Source organism: Peromyscus maniculatus, chromosome 2, assembly GCF_049852395.1.
Source record: "Peromyscus maniculatus bairdii isolate BWxNUB_F1_BW_parent chromosome 2, HU_Pman_BW_mat_3.1, whole genome shotgun sequence".
NCBI classification, from domain to species: Eukaryota; Metazoa; Chordata; class Mammalia; order Rodentia; family Cricetidae; genus Peromyscus; species Peromyscus maniculatus.
Window position 1 is genome coordinate 65,228,605 of NC_134853.1, and position 22,947 is coordinate 65,251,551.

Here is a 22,947-nt window from a genome sequence, read left to right on the forward strand (position 1 = left end):
ACCACCAAGTCGTTCACTCTGTCAGAGCAATCCCTGAAGGCTTAGCACTTCTGGTGGAGCTAAACGAAAAAGGTTATTCCACAAAGGAATTACCTCTAAAAGCTAAGTCTATGGTTATTTTCTTTGAATCACACAGAACAGGGGCTGGAGAGATGGTTCAGAAGTTAAGAGTACTGGCCGTTCTTCCAGAGGACCAGGGTTCAGTTCCCAGCACCCAAGTGGCAGCTCACAACTGTCTGTAACTCCAGTTCCAGGGTATCCAACACTCTCATACAGACATACATGCAGGCAAAATACCAATGCACTTAAAATAAAATATATACATTATTTAAAAAAAAAAAAAAAACCACATACCCAGAACAACCAGGCATGTCAGTGTACACTGTAATCCCAGTATTTAGAGGGTAAAAGCAAGAAGATCATATCTTCTAGGCCAACCTCAGCTACATAGTGAGTTGGAAGACAGCTCTGGTTATATCTGTATATATATATAACAAAATATATTCATGGCATGAAGCTAGAATTTAAAAAAAGAAAAAGGCAGTTGGACTGATTGTAATACATACCCAAGTCTTTCAAAATAGCGTGAGAACACAGTTGCCTGCTGTTCATAGACAGGAATTTGATTAGCAAAGAAGACCACTTTCCCTTTCTGTCCACGTGGGAATCTTTTAAGATGATGCTCACATATAAGAAGTGACACGAAGGTTTTCCCACAACCTTTCGATAGAAACGGATAACCAACGTTAGATGCTTCTCTAGAATGTACTTATTTTCGGCTTCTCTATCACCGTTGGGACACAAATAAACTAATCGGTCATCTGCACTGACATGACAGTTTAAACGATGGCTAAAAACCATCAAACTACGTCCTAGGTAACGTGCACTCAAACAGCGAGACCTGAAAGCAAACAAAGAGGGCATTTCTCTCCCATTGTCCATGTCCCTTACCAAGATACACTGAGACTATTGAGAGGACAGCTTTCCCAATGGCAAACACAACAAGAAAAACCTTGAACTTCTTCACTGTATCACGGTACCCAAAGACAGAAGAAAAAGCAAAGAGAAAATGACGTAAGTTACTGTAATTGACTCACCAGTAGGAGCACATATTATTGTATTTTTCCCTTTCTCAGCAGGCAGAGCAAGCTCCAGTTGGTAATTTCTTGGTTTCAATGGGCTGTTCAAAGTATTAGAAGATGCTTCTAGAATATAGAGAGAACAAGGCCAGTGCTCTAACCACCGTTCAGTGGACATGAGTTCTGACTCTAGCAACAAGGGCCCGTTTTGGAGGTTTGGAATCTGGCCTCTTATCAACCGTCCCACTTCCCCCATTGATTTGGAACACACAGTTGTCTCTCAGTGATAAAGAATCAACAACAAGGAGACAGGAAAGGCCAAAGTGAATTCTTTCTAAATCATGGAAACCTGACTAAGAAAAAAGGGAAGCAAGACTGGTCTAATTCAGAGCAAAGCAACTCAGAACAGAGAAGCAACAGACCCCCAAAGCCAGCTGAGAACGGTACTGCCACCATCAGGTTCTCCAAGCAACTTTCGCAAGGAGAAGCCATGCTGTGCACTTCTCAGGATCCCAGATGGATCAGCACAATGGGAGGTTTAATGAGCTGAGGCCTCATCTCAATAACAGGTCAGCATACAAAAAGTCAGGAGACAGAAAAGACAGAAATCACCTCGTGTGTCCAACCTTCCCACTTTACAGTGGGAAGAGACTTTTGAGAAAGTTGAGAAAATCAGCTTTGCTTAAAAGACATGTATGGATCACTGTGCTTCTGAAACATTTAAAGCGACCCACACTGTGTCACCCTGGAATGACAGAACCTTTGTGTCATTCAATTGCTGACATAATTTGTAAGGTATCTTTTTTTTTTAATGTTCTAAAAAATTACATTGTTCTTTTAACACTATTCATTATTCATCTTATTTCCTTCTTAGTACATTTTGTTATAAATATATTAAGGCACATCTTACAACCTTCTGTTGTCTTTATGATGAAAACGTATTTCAAGGAGTACTGGAGGCCTTATCCAGCCATAGGTAACTTCACAGCACCATGTGTATGAGAACCAGTTGACTGAGCCCTCCACACAGAGGCTGCCAAACAGAGGGCACATAGCCTGCTCATCCACATGTATGGCAGCCCTGGGATTCTGGAAGGAGACTGAGCAAGTGCCTCAGAAACAGAAGCATTCTTTTAGAGCACAAGGCTGCTTTGGGTGTCACAGACACTGAAGTTCTGTGAACATTACATCAGAGGAAGCTGTGGACGTACATTCTCAGTGGTAGCAGGCAGATAAAAGCAGCAGAGGCCACAAAAGATGGGAACAGTAATTCTAATTATGAAGCCCTACGGCCACACAAATTCTGTTTCCTTTCCTTTAAAAAAGATTTTCAAAAGGCATCACAGTGCTGGAGAAAGACCATTATGGAAAAGAACAAATGATGCCTAGTACCTGAGAGTGGGCAGGGATTTTGAGGACAAATGATGCCTGGTACCTGAGGGTAGGCAGGGATTCTGAGGACAAATGATGCCTGGTACCTGAGGGTGGGCAGGGATTCTCAGGATAAATGACACCTGGTACCTGAGGGTGGGCAGGGATTCTGAGGACAAATGATACCCGGTACCTGAGGGTGGGCAGGGATTCTGACTGAGAATCTGGCACTCTGGCTCTTCCTGTATGAAAATCTGTATGCTGGACATCTCTGTTCCATCATCTTCAGCAGCTTTACTTTCAACCCTTTTGAAACCTTTGTGAGATAACAAAAAACAAAAAACCAAAGCTTAGACTCTCAATGTCATCTGACTGTGGTTTGGGTTGTGGAAGCCCCAAAAGTCATAACACTGAACATCTAAATTTCCCCTGAGCTCTTACAGCCATGACTTTCTCTTCCTTAACATTTCATTTATTTTTAAAATTATTTTATTAATTAATGTATTGTGTGTGTCACTCATGACATGGAGTGTGTGGAGGGCAGAGGACAACTTTCGGGAATTGGTTCTCTCTATCATGTAGGTCCTAGAGGTTGAACAGGCTCAGTGACAGCAGTCTTTACCTGCTAAACCATCTCAAGGGCCACCTTGCATTTCTTAAAGCAACTGGAAGAATCATTTTGAGTTGGAAGCTCAATTTGGTGTTTGAATGCCAGTGTCACTTAGTACCATGTGACTCAAAGTGTGGGACATGCCGCTGATGAGCAGTACGCACCGTGAGCCCCTCCCCTCTCAGTAGCCCATGTGGATAACATTTGCAAGAGATTCATTCCTAGGCACACGAAAGAGACACTCATGGCTTTCATCTCTGGCTAATCCCTCGCCAAAGACACAGACAGTTTCTACAGTCATTTATGTTCTAAAGAAACCCAGGTGAAAACTAAAACTAGAAACTCGGGTCTTTATCAAACTCAGATTTAAAGCAAGCATGAGTTTCCAGAAGCCAAATAAGATAGGCTTAGTCACAGCAAATTCTGCATTCACTCCTGCTCTGTCAATTCCAGATGGCTTCCAGGCAAGAGAACCAATAAATATCCATCGTTCTCAATATTCAGCCTCTACTCTGGTAGGGAGGTAAGTCTTATGATTTGAACCTTTAGGTCTGGAATTCTCAAGCTATTTCTCTGACACCTTCAGTTTGGGCTGGAACCCCTTATTTTTCCTTTCCCAGACTCTTTGGGCTGTGCAGGCTCATTCGCTCCCAGAACTCAGCTTCCCGATGCTTGTTCCCTCCCTAGGGATGTAGCCATGGGTATCTGAACGGAATAGTGTCTTATGAAAAGTAAATTCTGGTAGGATGTGGCAAAGTCCTGGGGCAAATGGTTCAGGGCTCTTTCTTGAAGCGGCCCACCTTCATCAACAATCCACAGTTCACTGAACTTGTTGTCTTCTTTCTCCAAAGCAAGTTTCAGAACCTTGGGCCAGTTCTCCTTATCCGATCTGAGAAGACACTCGACCATCTTCTCCGCACCTGCCATCATTCCTTTGGTGAAGCAGATCTGAGCGAGAGACAAATGCAGCATGTGAATCAGTTAGCTCAGCTTTCTCTGAAGAAATGTCTACTCAAGTAGCATTTGATGGAAATCTCTGTGAAGTACAGTTCAGTGGGTCTTAGTTAGCATCATTTTTTTACCCCACCTAGCACTAGCTTTTAAGACAGCCTTTCCTTCACCTTTGTCCTTTATATGTGATATTAATATGTCAAGCCAAATGTTCTCATCTTCTGAATCCTTACATTCATTGTCATCAGCAATCCCAGGGCAAAAAGCTGACCTATATGATACCCGTTCATACTAAGGATACATCAGCATATAGAGCTATTTGAAAGACCCTAACAGCACAACAGCAAATTCTTTAGAGTAGGCATTTCTAATGATAACTAAAATGTTCTTTGTATGTACTATTATGCATGAAGCTGACATGAGCACTTTACAGGTATCACCTCATTTACTCCTACCAGCATGTTAATAAGGAACATTTTTCTTACTTTAGACAGGAAAAAACAGATGCTTAGAGAAGCTAAATGAATTGTCCAGGATCACATCACTAGTTAAGTGATTGAGAGGAGATTATAATAAATGTATCTATGTCCAAGAGTCTAGCGTTTTTTCCTTTTCATTTGGTGTACTATTCAATGTGATTTGCACGTGCACAGAACACTATTGAGAGAAAAAGTAACAGGACAACCTGAGCTGAAAATGGGTTAAACTTCAAATAGTCCAGCATAAAAATTACCCCATTCACGTTAAAATTCTTTCCTAGTCATTACGTCTTCTAGATGAGGGCTTTTATGGGTTTCAGTTATCCTTTGAGGGCCTAAAACAACACTGAAAACAGGAGCCGTTTCCAAGAATCGCAGCATTTTTCTCTAATTTTGTGTTAATTTACCTGTCTGATTTCTTCACATTCCTGATTAATTAAGCATTCAGACAATTCAGAAAGGATATCTGTTGGGTTGATTCTGGCCTTAAATTCTGGTTGTAAACGTCGTAAAAGTAATCTATGTTCCTCTAACTTTTCAATTTTTTGGAAATCCCAACTTTCAATGGCTTCATAAAGTCCACAGTAACCTGAAAAGAAAGAAAAAAAAAGGGGATTTCTTAAATGAGTCCAACATAAAATGCTTTAACATCAAAACTGTAGGAATTCTGTTTGAATCGATGGTAAGAGAACTCAAAACCATCTGCAAATGGCCTCAGTTAGGGCTGACAGGTCGAAGGCTTGGTCCCCGGTTGTCTTTAGAGGTAACTGCACCATGTCCTCGCTGGCTTCGTTACAGTTGGCACATTGAGTTCATACAGAAGGAGTGATTGAGAACTGTGGACTCACTGGAAGACATAAGTCTTAGAGACGTGCTTTGGCTCCTCACCATTGTTCTTTGCTTCCTGTCCACCTGGAAGTGCAACTTTGGTTCACCACATGCGCTCCACCGTGGTGCCCTGCCTCACCCCACATGGGTGCGAAGCTATAGATCCACCTTTTATTTCCTCAAGCATTTGGTCACAGTAGTGAAAGTCAACTAATAACAGCTATTTGTGATTTTCCAAAAGGGAAGTAATATTCATTTTTAGCACCCAACAGTTCAGACCTTCCAAAATTCATTATCTTTCAGGGTAAAGTCCTAAGGACAGATATGAAGCCTTGTATTTGATCTTAGTATAAAATCTTCAAAATGCCCCCATGTACTTTAACAATAACACACAATTTACTCTTTAAAAGTATTTGTTTATTTATTTGTTTGTTTGTTTGTTTGTTTGTTTATTTAATGTGTGTCTCTGTGCACCATGAGTGTATCTGAAGCCTGTGAAGAGGATGCCAGATCCCTGGATCTGGAGTTAACGAATGTTGTTGAGTCATCAAGTGAGTGCTGGGAACAAAACCTGGGTCCTCTGCAGGAGCAGCAAGTGCTCTTGGCCACAGAGCCATATTTTGGCCCCTAATTTACTATTAAATTAGTCAAACTCATCATGTTGATCTTCTCAGTAGGAAGCAGTGAGGAAGACAAGAGGAAATATGAATCTACTTCCTGCCCTCGAAGAGCTTTCTTTCCACACCATTTCAAGAAGAAAATGAAGTCAATGGGCGAATAAAGGAGGAAAAATGACTTCCAACTAAAATAACCCAAGAATGTCTCACTCTAAGGCTCTTGGACAGAATCCCCAAGCTTGCCTGCCTTTAAGACCCACATTTAATTCAGTAGCCTAGGAAGACAATGGTTTTATTCCTATACACCCAAGAAACTAACACAACCCAAATATCTCCTGGACCTGGGAGATGGCTCAGTGGATAAAGAACTCAGCACACCAGCCTGAGGCCCCGAGTTCCTATCCCCAGTTCTCACGTCAAAAGCCAGTCTAGACAAAGCGGCAAACTCCAGGTTCAGTGAGGGACCCAGTCTCAAATCATAAGGTGAAAAGGTCCCGAGGAAGACACTCAATGCCAACCTCCGGCCTACACAAAAGTGCCCTCAAATGTGTACACACACACACAAATTAGTGTAACTGATTCTCAAGGTTCATCCACGTGGTAGCCTAAGTGAGCATCCCTTCCCTTTGTAAAACTAAAAAGGATTCTACTGTATGTGTGTACTGAAGGTTTTCTCCTTAAACTGTATTTATTTTTTAACTGTTTACTTATTTATTCTGTGGTGCTGAGATGTGTTTGAGTGTAAGGCCTCACCCCAGGCTAGGGGAATGCTACACCCTAAACAACACTACATTTGTGATAAAGAATATTAGTGCTGCTTGTATCTCAGCTGTGGCAGAAAACACTGCTATGAACATGAGTGCAGAATTCTCTCTTCAAAGCTTTGCTTTAATTCTTTGGGAAACATGCCAGGTATGGACTTTCTGGATAATGCAATGACTTTTTTTTTTTTTTGAGGAAACTACACTATTTTCCACAGCAGTGATACCATTTTACAGCCTACTAATAGTGCACACAACTTACAATTTCTTCACATCCTCATGAGTACTTTGATTTTTTTTTTTTGACATGAGTCATGGGTGTACAGTTATATCAGTCACTGGAGATTTCACTTCCATTCCACTGAGGATGAGTGACTCTGAGCATCTTTTCACATGGTTGATAGCCAGTTATATGTCTGGAGAAATGTCAAATACTTTCTTTTTAATTCATATTGTGACAGGAGCAGGCGGCACTGGAGTGGAGGTCAGAAGACAATCTGCAGGAGTTAATTCTCTCTCTCCACCTTGTTTTGAGGCAGGGTCTCTCCTTTTGTTTCTGCTAGCTGGCCCATGGGCTTCTGGCCAACTCTTCTGTCTCTACCCCAATCTCACCATAAGAAGGTTTGGAATGCAGATGCACACTGCTGAATCCAGCTGCTTCTCGTGGGTTCTGGGAACCCAGTTCAGGTCATCAGGCTGTGCAGCAAAACCTTTCATGAGCTGAGCCTTCTTACCAGCCCATGTGAGCAGCCGATCCACTCTATCTATTTTTTAACCAGGTTTCCTCTGTTGAGTTCTCGGAGTCCCTTATATTACATATTATAATACATATCCTATGTATTATAGATACTAATCCCTCATCAAATGTATGATTCATAAACATTTTCTCCAGTTCTACAGATTGATCTTCTGCTCTGGCCGTTGTGACCTTTGGTGTACAAAGATTTTTAGATTTTATGCAGCCCCATTTGTCCATTTTTGTTCTGCTTAGCTGTGCGCTTGGCATCATATCTGCAAACAGAGATGCTTCACCTCTTATGTTCCAATACAGATGTTTCAAAATTCCCTTTCTTGCCTAAATGCAAAAGTTTTTCTAATAAATCTCCTGTAATTGTCACAGTAAAAGTTCGATGTGCTGTTTTTGCTTAAGAGACAAAGACTTAAATATAATACTCAGATTAGTTAGAGCCTCCAAGAGGAAAACAATGGGTTCTTTGGGGAGGGCTAGGTAAGAGATGAACAAAATAAGCACAAGATTAGTTTACTTGTCTGTTTATCCCCTTCTGTGCCGTTTAAATTGTCAGATAAGGGCTGGGGAGATGGCTCAGCAATTAATGTTCATAATGTTCTTGGAGAGGGCCTGGGATCAGGTTCCGGCACCCATGTCCGAGCCTCACAACTACCAGTAACTCCAGCTGCAAGGGAATAACTGGCCTCTGTAGACAATGCACACACAAGCACATGCCCACTCACAAATACACATACACATAAAATTTAAGAGTAAACAGGGACGATAAGCATGCATCACTGATGTGGGAAATAGATAATATGTTACAATGATGGTCTGTCTGTAGGGCAGGAAAAAGAAGCAATAATCAACTACTAATCCCGGAAATAGCAGGAAACCAAGTTTTATTTTATAATAAATGGCATTTAAGGCCTTTTACCTAGTTAAAACAAAAGCATTACTTTTCATAAAACGGTTGCCATCATCACACGGACAGTGTAAGGCTTCCCGGGGCACACCAGCACCTGAGAAGGGCAGTGTGTTTACTTTAGCATTCCCATGTTAATTCAATATACCCGCGTTATAACATGGTGGTTATGTTTCTTGCATTTGCGAGGCCAGCTCAGACTGGCCTGGAACTCACAGGGATTTGCCCGCCTCTGCCTCACCAGTGCTGGGACTAAAGGCGTGCGCCACCACAGCCAGCTGACACATTTTCTTTGTCTGTTACATCATTCCCCTACAATGACAATAAATGTAGTCCGTCATGGCTTCCTTTTCTTTGGTGTTTCTTATATACACTGTGCCTGATTTTCATATATGTCTTCTTGTTCACTGCTTCTAACACTGAAGAAAAGCACCCTTTGCCTTCTTTCAAGCTGAGCAACAGAGAGACAAGGAACGTGACTGAAATCCCCTTTAGTAAAGGACTGGCTGCATGCTAAAGTGTGATGCTTGACTTCCACCTGCTCACATCCGTGTAGCATCTCAGACAGAACCTGCGTCGGTAGACCCAGGTCCTAGCTGCCCCCGGCGTTTCTGCTAATTAGCTGTGTGACCCTTGGCAAAGCATCTCCCCAGGCCTAAGTTTTCTCATGTACAGAAAAAGAGGAAGTTAGACATTTCTATGATGTCATTCATCTCCAGCTAAGACTGACCCCATATGCTAGCAACGAGACCAAAGAACACACAACACAATTGTAATCCGATGTGAGCCAACTAGTCCATTTAAGGATTAGAATATTCCAGGCTGGGTGTGGTGGCGCACACCTTGAATTTCAGAACTTGCAGAAGAGAAGCAGACAGATCTCTATGAGTTCAAGGACAGCCTGGTCTACACACCAAGTTCCAGGACAACCAGAGCTACACCGAGAGATACTGTCTCATATAAACAAAAAACATACAAAAAAAAAAACAAAAATAGAACACTCTAGTACTGGGTACACCTTCTGTTTCTCACCCCTCTGTCTCTTCACCAGAAATAACAATATACTATATTTAACTTACCAACTCCTTTGGTTTTTGTCTGAAAAGCCACAAGGCATTTGTTTGCTCCCATAACAATACATGTTTAGTTTGGCTGAGGTGGAACTTTATAGCTATTATAACTTATGACACTTAAAATTTAAGGGCTGGAGAGATGGCTCAGCGGTTAAGAGCACTGACTATTTTTCCAGAGGTCCTGAGTTCAATTCCCAGCAACCACATGGTGGCTCTCAAACACCTGTAATGAGATCTGGTGCCCTCTTCTGGCCTGCAGGGACATATGTAGTGAGATCTGGTGCCCTCTTCTGGCCTGCAGGGACATACGTAGGCAGAACATAATAAATGTACTGTATACATAATAAACAAATGCCAGGCGGTAGTGGCACACACCTTTAATCCCAGCACTCAGGAAGGAGAGCCAGGCGGATCTCTATGAGTTCGAGGCCAGCCTGGACTACAGAGGGAGTTCCAGGAAAGGCGCAAAACCACATAGAGAAACCCTGTCTCGGAAAAACAAAAACAAAATAAATAAATAAATAAAAAGTACTGCATGCCTACAATTTAGCTAGATTGTCATTTATTGTGGGGGCCCAAAGACACCCCAACTTGTGGCTTGTTTTCATCTTGACTCAAGGTCAGAGAGTCCAAGCTTGCAAGGCTGCATAATAGGATGCTTTGCCATAAGGTGTGGTTACCAGAGTATTAAGGAGGTGTTTACACTTGATTGTACTTTGTACCTTGAACCGTGATGTCCTTGAAGGGGGGGGTCTTTTTACCACCCCCCCTCGCTTTGGGTATATAAAGGCTGTGAGCCTAGAGTCAGTCCTCCTGGAGCTATCCTGTGTCTTTTTCTTCATCTACATCTATATTTCATAGTTATCATTTCCCAACTCCACACTCAATTCAACAGGTCGAGCAGAACTCGACAATTTACATTCACACAGCTTCACTGCAGTATAATGGGTCACTGTGTAAACACTATAAAACTTATTTACTCATTCTCCTGTTGAAAGACATTGGCATTCTAGTAATACTGTCACCTCTCCCACAGTTACAATAATTCTGTAGATTCTTTTGGATATTTCTGGTAGACAACTCTATCATCTGCTTGCAAATAGCCTTTACATTTCCTTGAACAAGGAGGCGTGAACCACATACAGATGCCTCAAGATGAATCCCTTTTCCCTTTTCAGCATTCTGACCAACTCAGCCGAGTAAAGCACTCTGCGTTGCCAGTAAGAAGGAACCAACCTGCATGGTACAGGGCATCCAAGAAGGCCCGGAACCAGCCATCGCTCTTCAGCTGCAGCAGGTACTGGAGGAACAGCGAGGCAGCCTCCATCGGGCCCTTGTTGTTTTTCTCAGCCTGGATGTACTGGACCTCATCTGCAAACAGAGGCGAGGACCAGTGAGCAGCCGGCAGAACCACTCACCGCCGGAAGAGAAAACAGAGCAGACCTTCCCACATGGGCTGGAAGTCATAACGTGTCACACAACAGAAGCAGCTTCGGGAGGCAGCAGACTCCGCTCACTCATCGGCACACACTTCCCATCCTCTGCACAAGTGTGTGCAGAGTTCCGAGAGTGCACTCTGCGAAAGGAATGTCTTCAAGACTTTTGAAAAAATATAAATAATATTAAGTTCCCCACAGGAAGCAGAAGTCACAGTGGAGGGTGTTACGTGGAAGGAGAAAGGCTTCCTCTCATTCAAAACTGAAGCATAGGCTGGACTGAGGGTGGGTGGGAACGAACACCCTATGGCGTCAGTGACGTGTGTAGCTGACGCAGTGAGCGGTTTGTGATCTCTTGTCCCAGGTTTTTGCTAAGAGAGTAAGAAATACAGCAGCAAAGTGGAAGGAGAGGGAGCTAAAGAAACCAGTGAGAGCAGGTGGCAGAAAAGACGAGCAACGGCTAATTTCAAAATGGTTGTTCATTTTGAATACACACGCTAACTCTACCCAGGAAGTAACCAGACACCATTCTACTGTGGCCTCACATACCCAATTTTTTCCATAGCAGATGGAAATTCCAAAGGAGGGAGCCAGTTGCCAGTGCGGTTTTCAGTGCATTCTTAGCGACTAGGAACCCGGCCTGCAGCACTCAAGGAAGGAATCAGGAAAGAGCAAGGAGCGGAAGTCTCCTACCTTAGCTCTCATTTAAGGGTCTCTATCAACAGTAAAGTTACTTAACAGTCACATTTTCTCTATTCAAGTGAAAAACTTGATGGATTCTAGAGTTTGGACTCCATCCCAACTATTGAATTACAATAAAAAGAAACCCTTCATCCACTTAGCAATCACTCCACTCCCTCTCCCCTTTGCACTCGACAGTCACTAACCAACTTCACAGATTCTATTCTGCAGGACTTTCAGGCCTGGTGAGGCAAGTGCTCTAGCGCTGCGCTCCAGCCCCGGCTCCCATCTGGGCGTTCATGTGAATGGTTCCACGCAGCACACGGTCTTTGCCACTGGCATCTTTCCTTTAACATGTTTTAAGGTCCGTTCATCTTGTACACGCTATCATTCTTTCCTTTACTAAAAAGCTATACAAAAAGAATGCAACAAGCCAAATGAAATTCCATTGCATGGACGTTTCACATTGCGCTTGTCCATCCAGCAGTTGACAGGCATTTGGGGCTGTTTCTACATTTTGGCTATTATGAATAGAAATGCAAGGAGTGTTTCTCTTAGTCACTGGTTTTTGGGGTGAAGAGACATGATGACCCCATGGCAACTCTTATCAAAGAAAACATTTAATTGAGGGTAAGCATCAGGGGGTAAGTCTATTATCATCATGCATCGTGCTGGAGCTACATCCTGATCTGCAGGCAGAGAGAGAGACCCTGGGATTGGCGTGGGCTTTTGAAACCTCAAAGCCCGCCTCCCCCTCGCCCAGTGACACACTTCCTCCATCAAGGCCACACTTCCTAATTCTTCTAATACTTTCAAATAGTTCTTCCTTCCACTCTGATGACTAAGCACTCACTACAGGAGCCTGTGGGGGTCAACCCCGTTCTAACCACCACAGTGCTCATGTACAATGTTTGTCCTAATGCACTTCTCTTAGGTACACATAGAGATGTGAGACTGCGGGCCACGCAGCAACCTCATTTTTAACATTGTACAAAATTGATAAACCATTTTCCAAAGAGGCTGCACAATTTTGCAATCCCACTAGCAATCTGAGATTTATTTCTACACAGCCTAACCAACCCCTGTGACTGTCTTTTTCCTTGAGCCATCTGCACGAGCTTCCTGTGGCTGCAGTGACACTTTGACACAAACCACATAGCTTAAGGTGATAGGAACATTTTTTTTTTTTTCACAGCGCTAAGCGCATACATCTGCAATCAAGGTGTTTGTTAGTGGAGCCATGTTTCCATCAAGGACTAGAGGAAAGCACTTCCTTGCCTCTTCCAGCTTGGGCAGCCATCGAGATTCCTCACGTGTGACCTCTTGCACTCCAGTCTCTGCCCATCTCCACGCTGGCATCTCCTTATCTGACTTGTAGCTCTCACTACACACCCGCCTCTGTCTTCACAAGGCATTTTCTTGATCTTTATGCCCACACATGGCTGTCATCTTATAGGGATATCAGCTCCACGGTATACCACCTTACTCCAATATCACCTCATTTTAGCCAGTTACCTCTGTAAAGACCCCATCTATCTCCAAACAAGATCATGTTCTGAGTTACTGGGAATGAGTACCCCAACATAATTCAACTCATAGCAGCAATCCATCTGGTCACTTAGCCCAGCTTCCCTGGGTCCACAACCTTACCTCTTTGAGTCCATCTGTCCTGTTACTAACATCTGTCCTGTTACTTACAGCTGTGCTCTTGCTTTCTGTGACATGATCTTCCCTTAGACCCACCATTACTGATAAACCACAAAGACCAGATTTATCCCTGCCGCAGCAGGGGCCGTCCAGGTCCAACTGCCTTGTCATATCCTGGGCAGTTTATTCTTTGCACTTTGTATGGCTCATCCTGCTGCTCACCATATCCAATATGGCTGCTTGCAAGTCAGTGATAATTTCATCAAAATCACCAGGATTTCAAAGCAGAGAAAACCCCATCTTTTGGAAAAAGCAACAGTTCCCACTGTGTTTACTGTTTGGGGGCCCCGTGAGCTTCCCAAAGTAGAGGCTTTTAAAATTCCTCTCTGTGCTTCCCTCTACTCTTTGAAGCCTCTGACTAGGACACTTTACATTGTACACAATATTTGTGTACTTATCTTCTCCTCCCTAACACTGTGACATGGACATGTTTTATTCATCTTTACATTCTACTAAACACAGTGCCTGGTTTATCCATGTGTCCAGAAGATGTTACTAAGAAATGGATACTGAGAATACTACCCATCCAGTCCTCCTCTACGGTAAGGGTCAGCATGTCACTCCAAAGTGACACTGAAAAAAATCCTATAGCCCATAGCCAGGCCTCCTTTGAAACAGCCTGGGAAGCCTGGGGATCAGCAACGCCCTCCACTCACTACACAGAGAAGCATGTAAGTTTTCCTAAAGAAATATGACTTCAGTAGTTCTCTCACAAGAGGTAGCCGGTGCCCATCATCATAAATGCAATTTGAAAAGAAGGTTATAATGAAAGGAGGGCAAGGAGAGCGTATGAGTAAATTCCCACTGTCTTCCAATAAGGCAAAAATGTAAGTCAAAAATCTTATACCCAGTCCTAGTACTTATTAGTGTTCCAGGTCCCTCAATGCATCCTTACTGATAGGATATACTTGTTATGAAATTAAGGTCAACCAAAAGAATCCAGAGCTCCTAAAGGAGCCAGGGCAAACAAGACAGGGCAAGGGAAAGAACAGAGAACGTTACTAATCTAACAGAAAATTGAGAAAGAGGAGTAAGCAAAATATTTATGGACTAATATGATAAAATAAAAGAATACGATCAAGCAAGATACAAGTAACTTCTTTTAAAAGAAAAAACACCTCAGGGCCTCACATAGCCTAGATAAGAGCTTTGCCACTGAGCTATACTCGGAGCGTCATATAATCAACTTTATTACAACCTTCTGGATGGAGACGGATAGGTGAAAGGAAAAGTATCGGCTCAGGACCCCCAAGACCAAGTTCTCAGCACAAAGGACATTTATTTGCCTCAGAGGGACAGAGGGCAGGGATAAGAGACAAAACAGGAGACAGAGGACGAGGGAGAAGGGGAGGGAACAAGGGGAAGGGATATTTGCCTTGGAGGACAAAGGACTGCCTCTGGATAGAGAGGAGACAGATGTGGCCCACAGGAAAATAGTTCATAATGGTAAAAGGAGAAACCTCATGCTAAGATGAGGTGTTTAATTTTAATTGGGCGTGTTAATTAGGTGAGCCAAAACGGGGCTTCTGATTGCTGGACTTCAGTACTTTTGTAGCTGGACTTCGGTAGTCAGTCTCAGGAGGAGGAAATAGCCAAATAAGGAAATAGAACTTGGTGGCTACCTTCAGGAATGTAATCTAACGGGTTTCTTTGGTTGGTTGGTTGGTTGGTTGGTTGTTTGGTTGGTTTGAGACAGGGTTTCTCTGTGTAACAGTCCTAGCTGTCCTGGAACTCACTTTGTAGACCAGGCTGGCCTAGAACTCACAGAGATCAACCCGCCTCTGCCTCCCAAGTGCTGGGATTAAAAGCATGTGCCACCACCACCTGGCAATCTAAAGGTTTTTAAGAAACCAGAGGGAATGGGGGAGAAGGACAAGGCCTGTCAGAGCCATGGGCACCACATTTGAGCTGGCCAGAGTCCCTTCAATAGTTGGAGATGAAAAAACCTCCAATGTATCTCTAATAACTAAAGATTAAAAAAAAACTACATAGTCTTCCACTTACTCAAGTTTTTTTGGTTTTGTTTTGTTGTTTACTTGTTTTTGTTTTGTTTTATTTTGTTTTTTCAAGACAGGGTTTCTCTGTGTAGCCCTGGCTGTCCTGGAACTCACTCTTGTAGACCAGGCTGGTCTGCCTCTGCCTTCCAAGTGCTGGGATTAAAGGCGTGTGCCACCACTGCCAGACCAACCTCAAGTCTTTTTATCATGGCTGTAGTGTAACTATGAACTAACTTGGGGAGATCTAACACATGCACAGACCTGCATCCTAACCCAGCCTTTATCACAATGCATGAAGACATATTTCCCATTACAATCTGAAGTTTGCTGAACCCTAATAATCTTTGCAAAGCAGAGACAAAACCAATCCAAATTCAATTGTTTTTAATGATTTCTTGGTTTCTTCTTTTTATCATCATATTTTTAAAGACTTCTGCATATATGTAGTGTCTGTGTGGGGGTATGTGCATGTGAAGAGGGTGCTGGATCCCCTGGAACTGGAGTTACAGGCAGCCTGATTTGGGTCTTGGGAACCGAAGTCCAGTCCTCTGCAAGAGCAGGACATTCTCCCTACTGCTGAGCCATCACTCCAGCCCCTTAGCGTCCTATGTTTTAAGCTAAATCTCCCCTTCGAATCCCACACCCTCTCTTTGAAAGGGTTGTTGACTCAGTTTTTGAACTCAATTTGTAAGAATCCTTTGTGTCTTAGAAAAAGGTTGCATTTCTAACTGTTTGTTCTGGAATATGAAAACATTATGCACCTTTTTGCAGTAAGACTGAAGGAACTCTGTTAGCTTCAGGACTTAGAGGGACATTTTTGTTTCCTTTATTTTAGCTGATTTGCTTTCTTTGGGATTTTCTGGCTATTACTGTTTCTGGGTGCTATTGTCTTTTGTTTGCATTGCTTTGTTTTAATAGAATCAATTTCACTAATTCCTTAGGCTTATTCTTTTGAATTACCAATTAATATACTTAAGCTATAATTTTCCCTTTGTTTGGAGGCTTAGCTGATATCATAAATGTGTAATATGTGAGTTAATTGGTAGCTTTACTTTTAAAGTGGCCAGCAATGTTTTGATTTTCTTTTGGTTAAGAGTTATTTAAATGTACTATTTTGTTACTACTCTTTATTTCTTTATTTGCTTCTTTGAGTGTGTGCATGTGAATGTGTGTGTGTGCACACGCATGTGTTGCATGTGTTGCATGTGTATGGCATGGCAGATGTGCAGAGAGCTGGGCCAGAGAAGAGCTTGCAGGAGTTGTCTCTCTCTTTCCACCATGTGAGTGTCCTTGGGATCAAACTCAGCTCCAGGTTTGGCAGGAAGTGCCTTTACCTATGAGGCCATCTCATGGTCCCAAAGTAAGATGATTTGAAATTATGTAAGTAATTTTTAAAAGTCCTATGATTAATTCTGGGGACACAGAATACTTGCCACTAATTTGGTATCATGGACATTTAGTCTCAAAATCCTCAAACATTATTACTCCCATCATACAGACATAAAAACTGAAACAGACTTAAAACATTTTCCTGGGGTCCTGAGCCTACAAATTAAAGAATAAATTTATATAAGCTGTGCTTAGAACATTTGCTAAAGATTTATGTCGTGTAGTATCTGAGAAAGCTAATAGATTGGAGGAGGTTGACATACTCCCATTTTATAGGGTACAAATGCATGTATGTGGCCTCTTAGTCATTCTTACTCCATGAAACGATACCTATATCTTTATTAACATTAATGAACTAATTTAACAATTTGATAAGATGCTTGAAAATACCCCAGTTTTTTGAGTTTTAAGACGTCATGTCACAGGCCGGGCGGTGGTGGCTCACACCTTTAATCCCAGCACTCGGGAGGCAGAGCAAGGCGGATCTCTGTGAGTTCGAGGCCAGCTTGGGCTACCAAGTGAGCTCCAGGAAAGGTGCAAAGCTACGCAGAGAAACCCTGTCTCGGGGAAAAAAAAACAAAACAAAACAAAACAAAAACAAACAAACAAAAAAAACAAGATGTCCTGTCACATTTAATACCCAACAAAGCTGCATTGTGGTGCTGGGCGGTGGTGGTACACACCTTTAATCCCAGCACTAGGGAGGCAGAGGCAGGTAAATCTCTGAGTTAGAGGCCAGCCTAGTCTACAGAGCTAATTCCAAAACAACCCAGGGCTACCCAAAGAAATCCTGTCTCAAAAAAACCAAAAAAGGAAAGAAAAAAAAAAGCTGCATTGTGAATTAGCTATCCTTTGAGATCTTAAGCGTTGTGTCTGTGCCATATGTTTTAGTATTAAAATTGGGTCTCTAGCTTTCTCATCTAATTGTTTAATATGTCTCTGTCTCATTTTTTATTTTTGTTTTTTTTTTAAACCCTAGATGGGTGTGTTAGTGATTGTTCTATTGCTGTGAAAAGACACCATGACCAAGACAACTCTTATGAAAGAAAGCATTTAATTGGGGGCTGGCCTACAGTTTCAGAGGTTAGTTCATTATCATCATGCAGAGAGCATGGCGGCACAAATGGTACTGGAGCAGTTGCTACATCCTGCTCAGCAAGCTGAGAGAAAGAGACGACACAGGGCCTGGCTTCTCAAGTCCCTCCCCAGTGACACACCTCCTCCAACAAGGCCACACCTCCTCATCCTTCTAATCCTTTCAAGTAGTGCCACTTCCTGCTGACTAATCATTCTTATGGGGTCATTCTTATTCAGACCACCACAGACCCTAATTCTGCCTATGGACTCATCTTGGTGCCTTTAAAGACATGTTTGACTAAAACCCAAAACTAACATAAGCCTTCCCTCCATCATCTTGTTTTATACTTTCATTTTCTGTTTCCTGGTTAGTTTAAGTTACTAAGCATGTTTTTATCCCTTTCTAGAAAATGAGACCAGAGCCTGGCTGTGGTGGCACACGGCTTTAATCCCAGCACTCGGGAGGCAAAACCAGGCAGATCTCTCTGAGTTCAGGGCCAGTCTTGTCTACAGAGCAAGATCCAGGACAGACACCAAAACTACACAGAGAAACCCTGTCTCAAAAAAACAGAAAAAAAATTAATCAAGAGGATATAAACAAACAGATCTATAACAAGAAATCAGGCAGAAACAGTAGTTTAAAAAAAAAAAAAAAAGTATCCCAACAAAGAAAAGCCTAGAATTAGACAGATTCACTGTAGAATTCTACCAAACCTTTAAAGAAAAGCTAAAATCAGTATTCCTCAGCATATTCCATAAACTAGAAGGGGAGGACACCAGCAAACACCTTCTACAAAGCTAGCATTACTCTGATGGTGAAATTAGACGAGCGCATGGAAGAAGGAAGGAAATCAGCTCAGTACATTCACTCATCCATCGACGGACTTTTGGCCTGCTTGTGTTTCCCAGTCCTGGTGAATTATCGGGGTCTCCCCATGTTGCCTCCACCCCCACAAACACTATTAAATTCTCTTGCTTCTCCCTGCTATTTTCTCTACTTCAAAAAAGTCGCCATGGCCATGGCCAGCCTGCATCTTTGTGTCTCTGCTCTGGACTCTTCCAGACACTTCTGCTTGCTCTCTCATGTCTATAATAAAAACCTCCCCACTAGCCACAGAGCTAGTGTCTCAGGGGTTCTTTACTGTGACCCCGCTTACATGAATAAATGCAGTGACAAACAGGTGTGTGTAAGCCTCTCTGTGCTAGGCTGAAATCTGAGCTCTTTGGGACTATGTCCAAGAGCAGCACACAGCTGTGTCATACAGCAGTTCTATTTTCAGGTTTGATTGTTTGCTTACTTTAAGAAACCACCATAGTGATTTCTTCAGTAGCAAGTTTATTTTCTCAACAGCAGCGAAAAGGGTTCCTTTTCCTCCATATTCTTGTCAGCATTTGTTGTTACCTGTTTCCTTGATAGATAGCCAATCTGATGGGGTGCATTGTCCCTCTGCTAATGACAGCCTTGGCTATTTGGAGTCTTTTGTGCTTCTTTGTGATTTTTTGTTTTGTTTTTGTTTTGCATGGACAGTGGCAACCCTACAAACATTATTCTAAATAGTGGGAACTGAGAGCATTTCCTCTAAAATCTGGAATGAGACAAGGGTGCCTGTTCCTTCTACCATTGTTCAATATAGCGCTTAAAGTTGCAGCTAGAACAATACTACAAGAGACATAAATAAAATTTGTACAACTAGGAGAGGAAGAAGTCAAATTATCTCCATTTGCAGACAACATAATCCTAGAAAGACCCCAACGACTCCACCAGGAAACTCCTAGCCCTCATAAAAACGTTCAGCAGAGTGGTAGGATATGCAATAAACATACAGAAACCAGTAGCTTGCTTACATACCAATAACAACCTTGCCAAGGAAGAAACCGAGAAGGGAGGGGGTCCTATTCACAATGACTTCAAACAAACAAACAGCAAACTCTAACCAAAGAAGTGAAAGACCACTGCAGTGCAAACTTTGAAGACACCGAAGAAAGAAATCCATGAAAGCAGTAGAAGATGGAAAGATCTCCCAAGACGGATAGAATTAATACTAGGCAAATTTCAACATAATCCACATCACATACACACACACACACACACACACAAATCTCAATCTTCACATCATCTTCACAAAACTAGGGGGAAAAAAAAACCTCTAAAATTCATGAAACTAAAACAGACATCCTGAGAGGGAAGGAAGATATCTTAGACTGGGGAAGGGAGAGACTAATGGAATGCATGTTCTAAGAAAGCAGAACACAGGGCCATTGGGGGAGGGAAGGAAACCATCCAGAGAGGGACAGGTTAAACAGGGATTTGAAAGCAACAGAAGAGAGGAATAAATGACAACAATAACAGGAATGCACAGAAAATGCCATAATGAACCTCGTTCCTCCGTACACAAATGTAAATGACTAAGAAGATTAAAAGACGAGAAGTCACACCACCAAGAGTACGCTAAGAGATGTCCTAGCTCCTGAGGTCTGCATGAGGCAGTCATGGAGGCCTCAGCGTTCTCCTCTTCCCTGGACTTGGCCGACACGGTGACCGCCATGCGAGCGACCCCGGCCGATCTGGAACATCTGGACAAGGAGCAGATTAGAAAGGCAGTGGAAGTTCTGTTTGCACACTCCAAGTCAAGAAAAAAGAATAATGAGTTACTTTTGAATGAGAATGAGAATTTGTTTCTAATGGAACAAATGTGTTACTATGGAAAATTCCAGAGAAAGAACTGAGGGTCTGAGTGGCTTTGCCTCATAGTATTCTATCAGATTCGTCAGAAGTCTGTTTGTTTACCAAAGATGACTGTAAATCACCTGAACAGACAGAATGTTTCCATAAAAAGCTTCTGAAAAGCATGGAGTTAATAGCATCTCTCAGATTATCCCTTTTAAAACTTTAAAAACAGAATATAAAGCCTATGAAGCTAAGCTCCGCCTCCTAGGTAGCTTTGACGTCTTCATTACTGATGAAAGAATTAGACAGCATTTGCCCACACACATAGGAAGGCATTTCTATCAGAGGAAGAAAGTTCTAGTACCTGTAAACCTTCTGGCCAAGAATCTGTCCAAAGAGATTGACCACTGTATCACCGGGACTGACTTAAACATCTCCAAACATGGTTCTTGCAGTACTGTACGTGCTGGTCACACTGGAATGGAGACTCAGCATGTCATTGAAAACATCCTGGCTGTCTCAGAAATGCTTTCAGAAAAACTACCAGAGAAATGGCAGAGTGTGAAACTCTTGTTCCTGAAAACCAAGAAGTCAGTTTCCCTTCCCATCTTTTCCTCGTTTGTCACATGTCAGGGGTAAAAGATCCTGTCCTTCTGTAGCGTGAGGAGAAAAGAACTAAAGAAAAAAAATGAAGCATGAAAAAGAAAAGCTGAAGAAGAAAAACAAAATGTCAAAGAAAAAATCCACGGAGGCTGCATCTCTTCTAACTCAAGATGACTTAGCACGTGAAGCCAGCAGCGCTCCCATGAAGGCCCCAAGACCCCAGAAGAAAAAGACCAGCAAAGGAAAAGCACAACCCGAAGGGATGGACGAACGTGACGAAACAATTCCACAACTGGTGCCAACAGGAGAAACGCCAGACAAAGACAATGTGAGGATGCAAGAAAATGTCACAGGGAAAAAATCTCCAAAAAAGAGACCTGATCCAAATATACTTCAGGGCAAGAAAAGGAAGGCCCTACCATCTACGGAGACCCCAGAAGCTTTAGGGCCTGGGGCCTCTGGGAAGAAGACAAAAAGAGATGTGCGGGAAATCAGACAGAGAGAGGGCAAGTTCTTTACTGCCAGGAAATCTTCCAATACACCCAAAGACAAAAAACCCCAAGTGGCCCACTCAAACTAAAATCAGGTTGCTTGGCCTGAAGGAACCATCAAGGTTACCCTAAGAGCTTTTCAGGAATACTTAGACAAGGTGTGGTGACACCCACTGTGGGACGTAGAGCTAGGCAGGTCTGTGCGGGTTGAGGCCAGCCAGAACTAGGTGAGACCTCATCTCAACAGACAAACAAACTTGGCCAAGATTGGGTATGCACAGCTACATCCCTAATACTCAAATCAAGCCAAGGCCAGAGAGGCATGAGCATGAAGGAAGCCTGTGGAGTTCAGCAAGAATCTGTCTTGAAAGGCCAAACTTCAGTCCTGGGCTTGGTGGTATAACACTCTGCTAACATATGCACGGTCCTGTCTTCAGTACCCAGAACTGTCAAAAATGACCATACACCACATAACAAAAGGTCCTCTGGTCCTGACCCCACTGCAGCCTTTTTTTTCAACAGTGAGTCCTAGACTTAATATTTTTGTAAAGTTTCCAGAGATGATTCTGAATTAATGTTTCTATTTGTAAAAACTAGGGGTTTGAGGCAAAGAAAAAAAAAATCTATTTTTTATTGTTCAGTGTATTTGCTAATAAGAGTGCTTCTGTATGTTTGTGGTTTTCTAATTAAAGTATAATATCTGCTTGTGGGTTAAAAAAAAAAAAAGAAGAGATGTCTTGGGTTGGTTTCCTGTCTTCATGGTTCAAGCTACTCCAGTCATTGGGGTGTCTTTTTCTACTTCTCTCTAGCAGAACTGGGGGTGGGGACCCCTCGGTGGTCTTTTCCGGCTCACTGCACAGTTTAGGCTGTAGAGCAAAGCCCCGGAAAGCACCTGCAGTCTGCACCACCTGTCCACCACCAGGAAAGACAAACAGGCACTTGGGAAACAAAAAGTAACCGCCAAATGTCCTTTGTCACCCGGACCCTTCACACACCACCTCCCATCACCCTTCGGAGGAAGTCTCTGTTTGCTCACGTGGAAGCACCCAGTACAACCTACACAGCGTCTCAATCAAGTCTCAAAAGCTAGATGTGAACAACTGTACAAAAACCCTAACCGTTGCCGGGCGGTGGTGGCGCACGCCTTTAATCCCAGCACTCGGGAGGCAGAGCCAGGCGGATCTCTGTGAGTTCGAGGCCAGCCTAGGCTACCAAGTGAGTTCCAGGAAAGGCGCAAAGCTACACAGAGAAACCCTGTCTCGAAAAAAACAAAAAAAAAAAAAAAAAAAAAAAAACCCTAACCGCATGGAGTCTGGGGAACTCCTCCCCGGGTTGCCTGTCAGCAACATCCTTGGACAGCATTTGGTGTCTGACAGTGCTGTGTTTCATGAGGTCCTCATGAAAGACCCCCGCTCCATTATGAGGACATGGGGCTTTGGGCCAATGAAATGCGCCCCCCCCCCCTATAACTTGG

General features: G+C 42.8%; 1 protein-coding gene and 1 pseudogene across 3 annotated transcripts in view; one reads left to right on the forward strand and one right to left on the reverse strand.

The window, feature by feature from the left end:
* Nucleotides 1-22,947, reverse strand: part of Rigi (RNA sensor RIG-I) — a 55,806-nt gene that overhangs the window by 27,145 nt on the left and 5,714 nt on the right. For 2 of the 3 annotated variants that reach the window (XM_006975324.4, XM_076563469.1), the window contains exons 2-7: nucleotides 10,661-10,795; nucleotides 4,898-5,079; nucleotides 3,861-4,008; nucleotides 2,644-2,766; nucleotides 1,098-1,205; nucleotides 567-720 (exon numbers count right to left, since the gene is read on the reverse strand). In XM_006975324.4, coding sequence (XP_006975386.2) covers nucleotides 567-720; nucleotides 1,098-1,205; nucleotides 2,644-2,766; nucleotides 3,861-4,008; nucleotides 4,898-5,079; nucleotides 10,661-10,795 — 850 coding nt within the window. The remainder of the gene's footprint in view (nucleotides 1-566; nucleotides 721-1,097; nucleotides 1,206-2,643; nucleotides 2,767-3,860; nucleotides 4,009-4,897; nucleotides 5,080-10,660; nucleotides 10,796-22,947) is intronic. The other variant, XM_076563468.1, reaches the window with a different exon arrangement.
* On the forward strand, nucleotides 20,202-21,773 carry LOC102916481 (ribosomal L1 domain-containing protein 1 pseudogene; annotated as a pseudogene).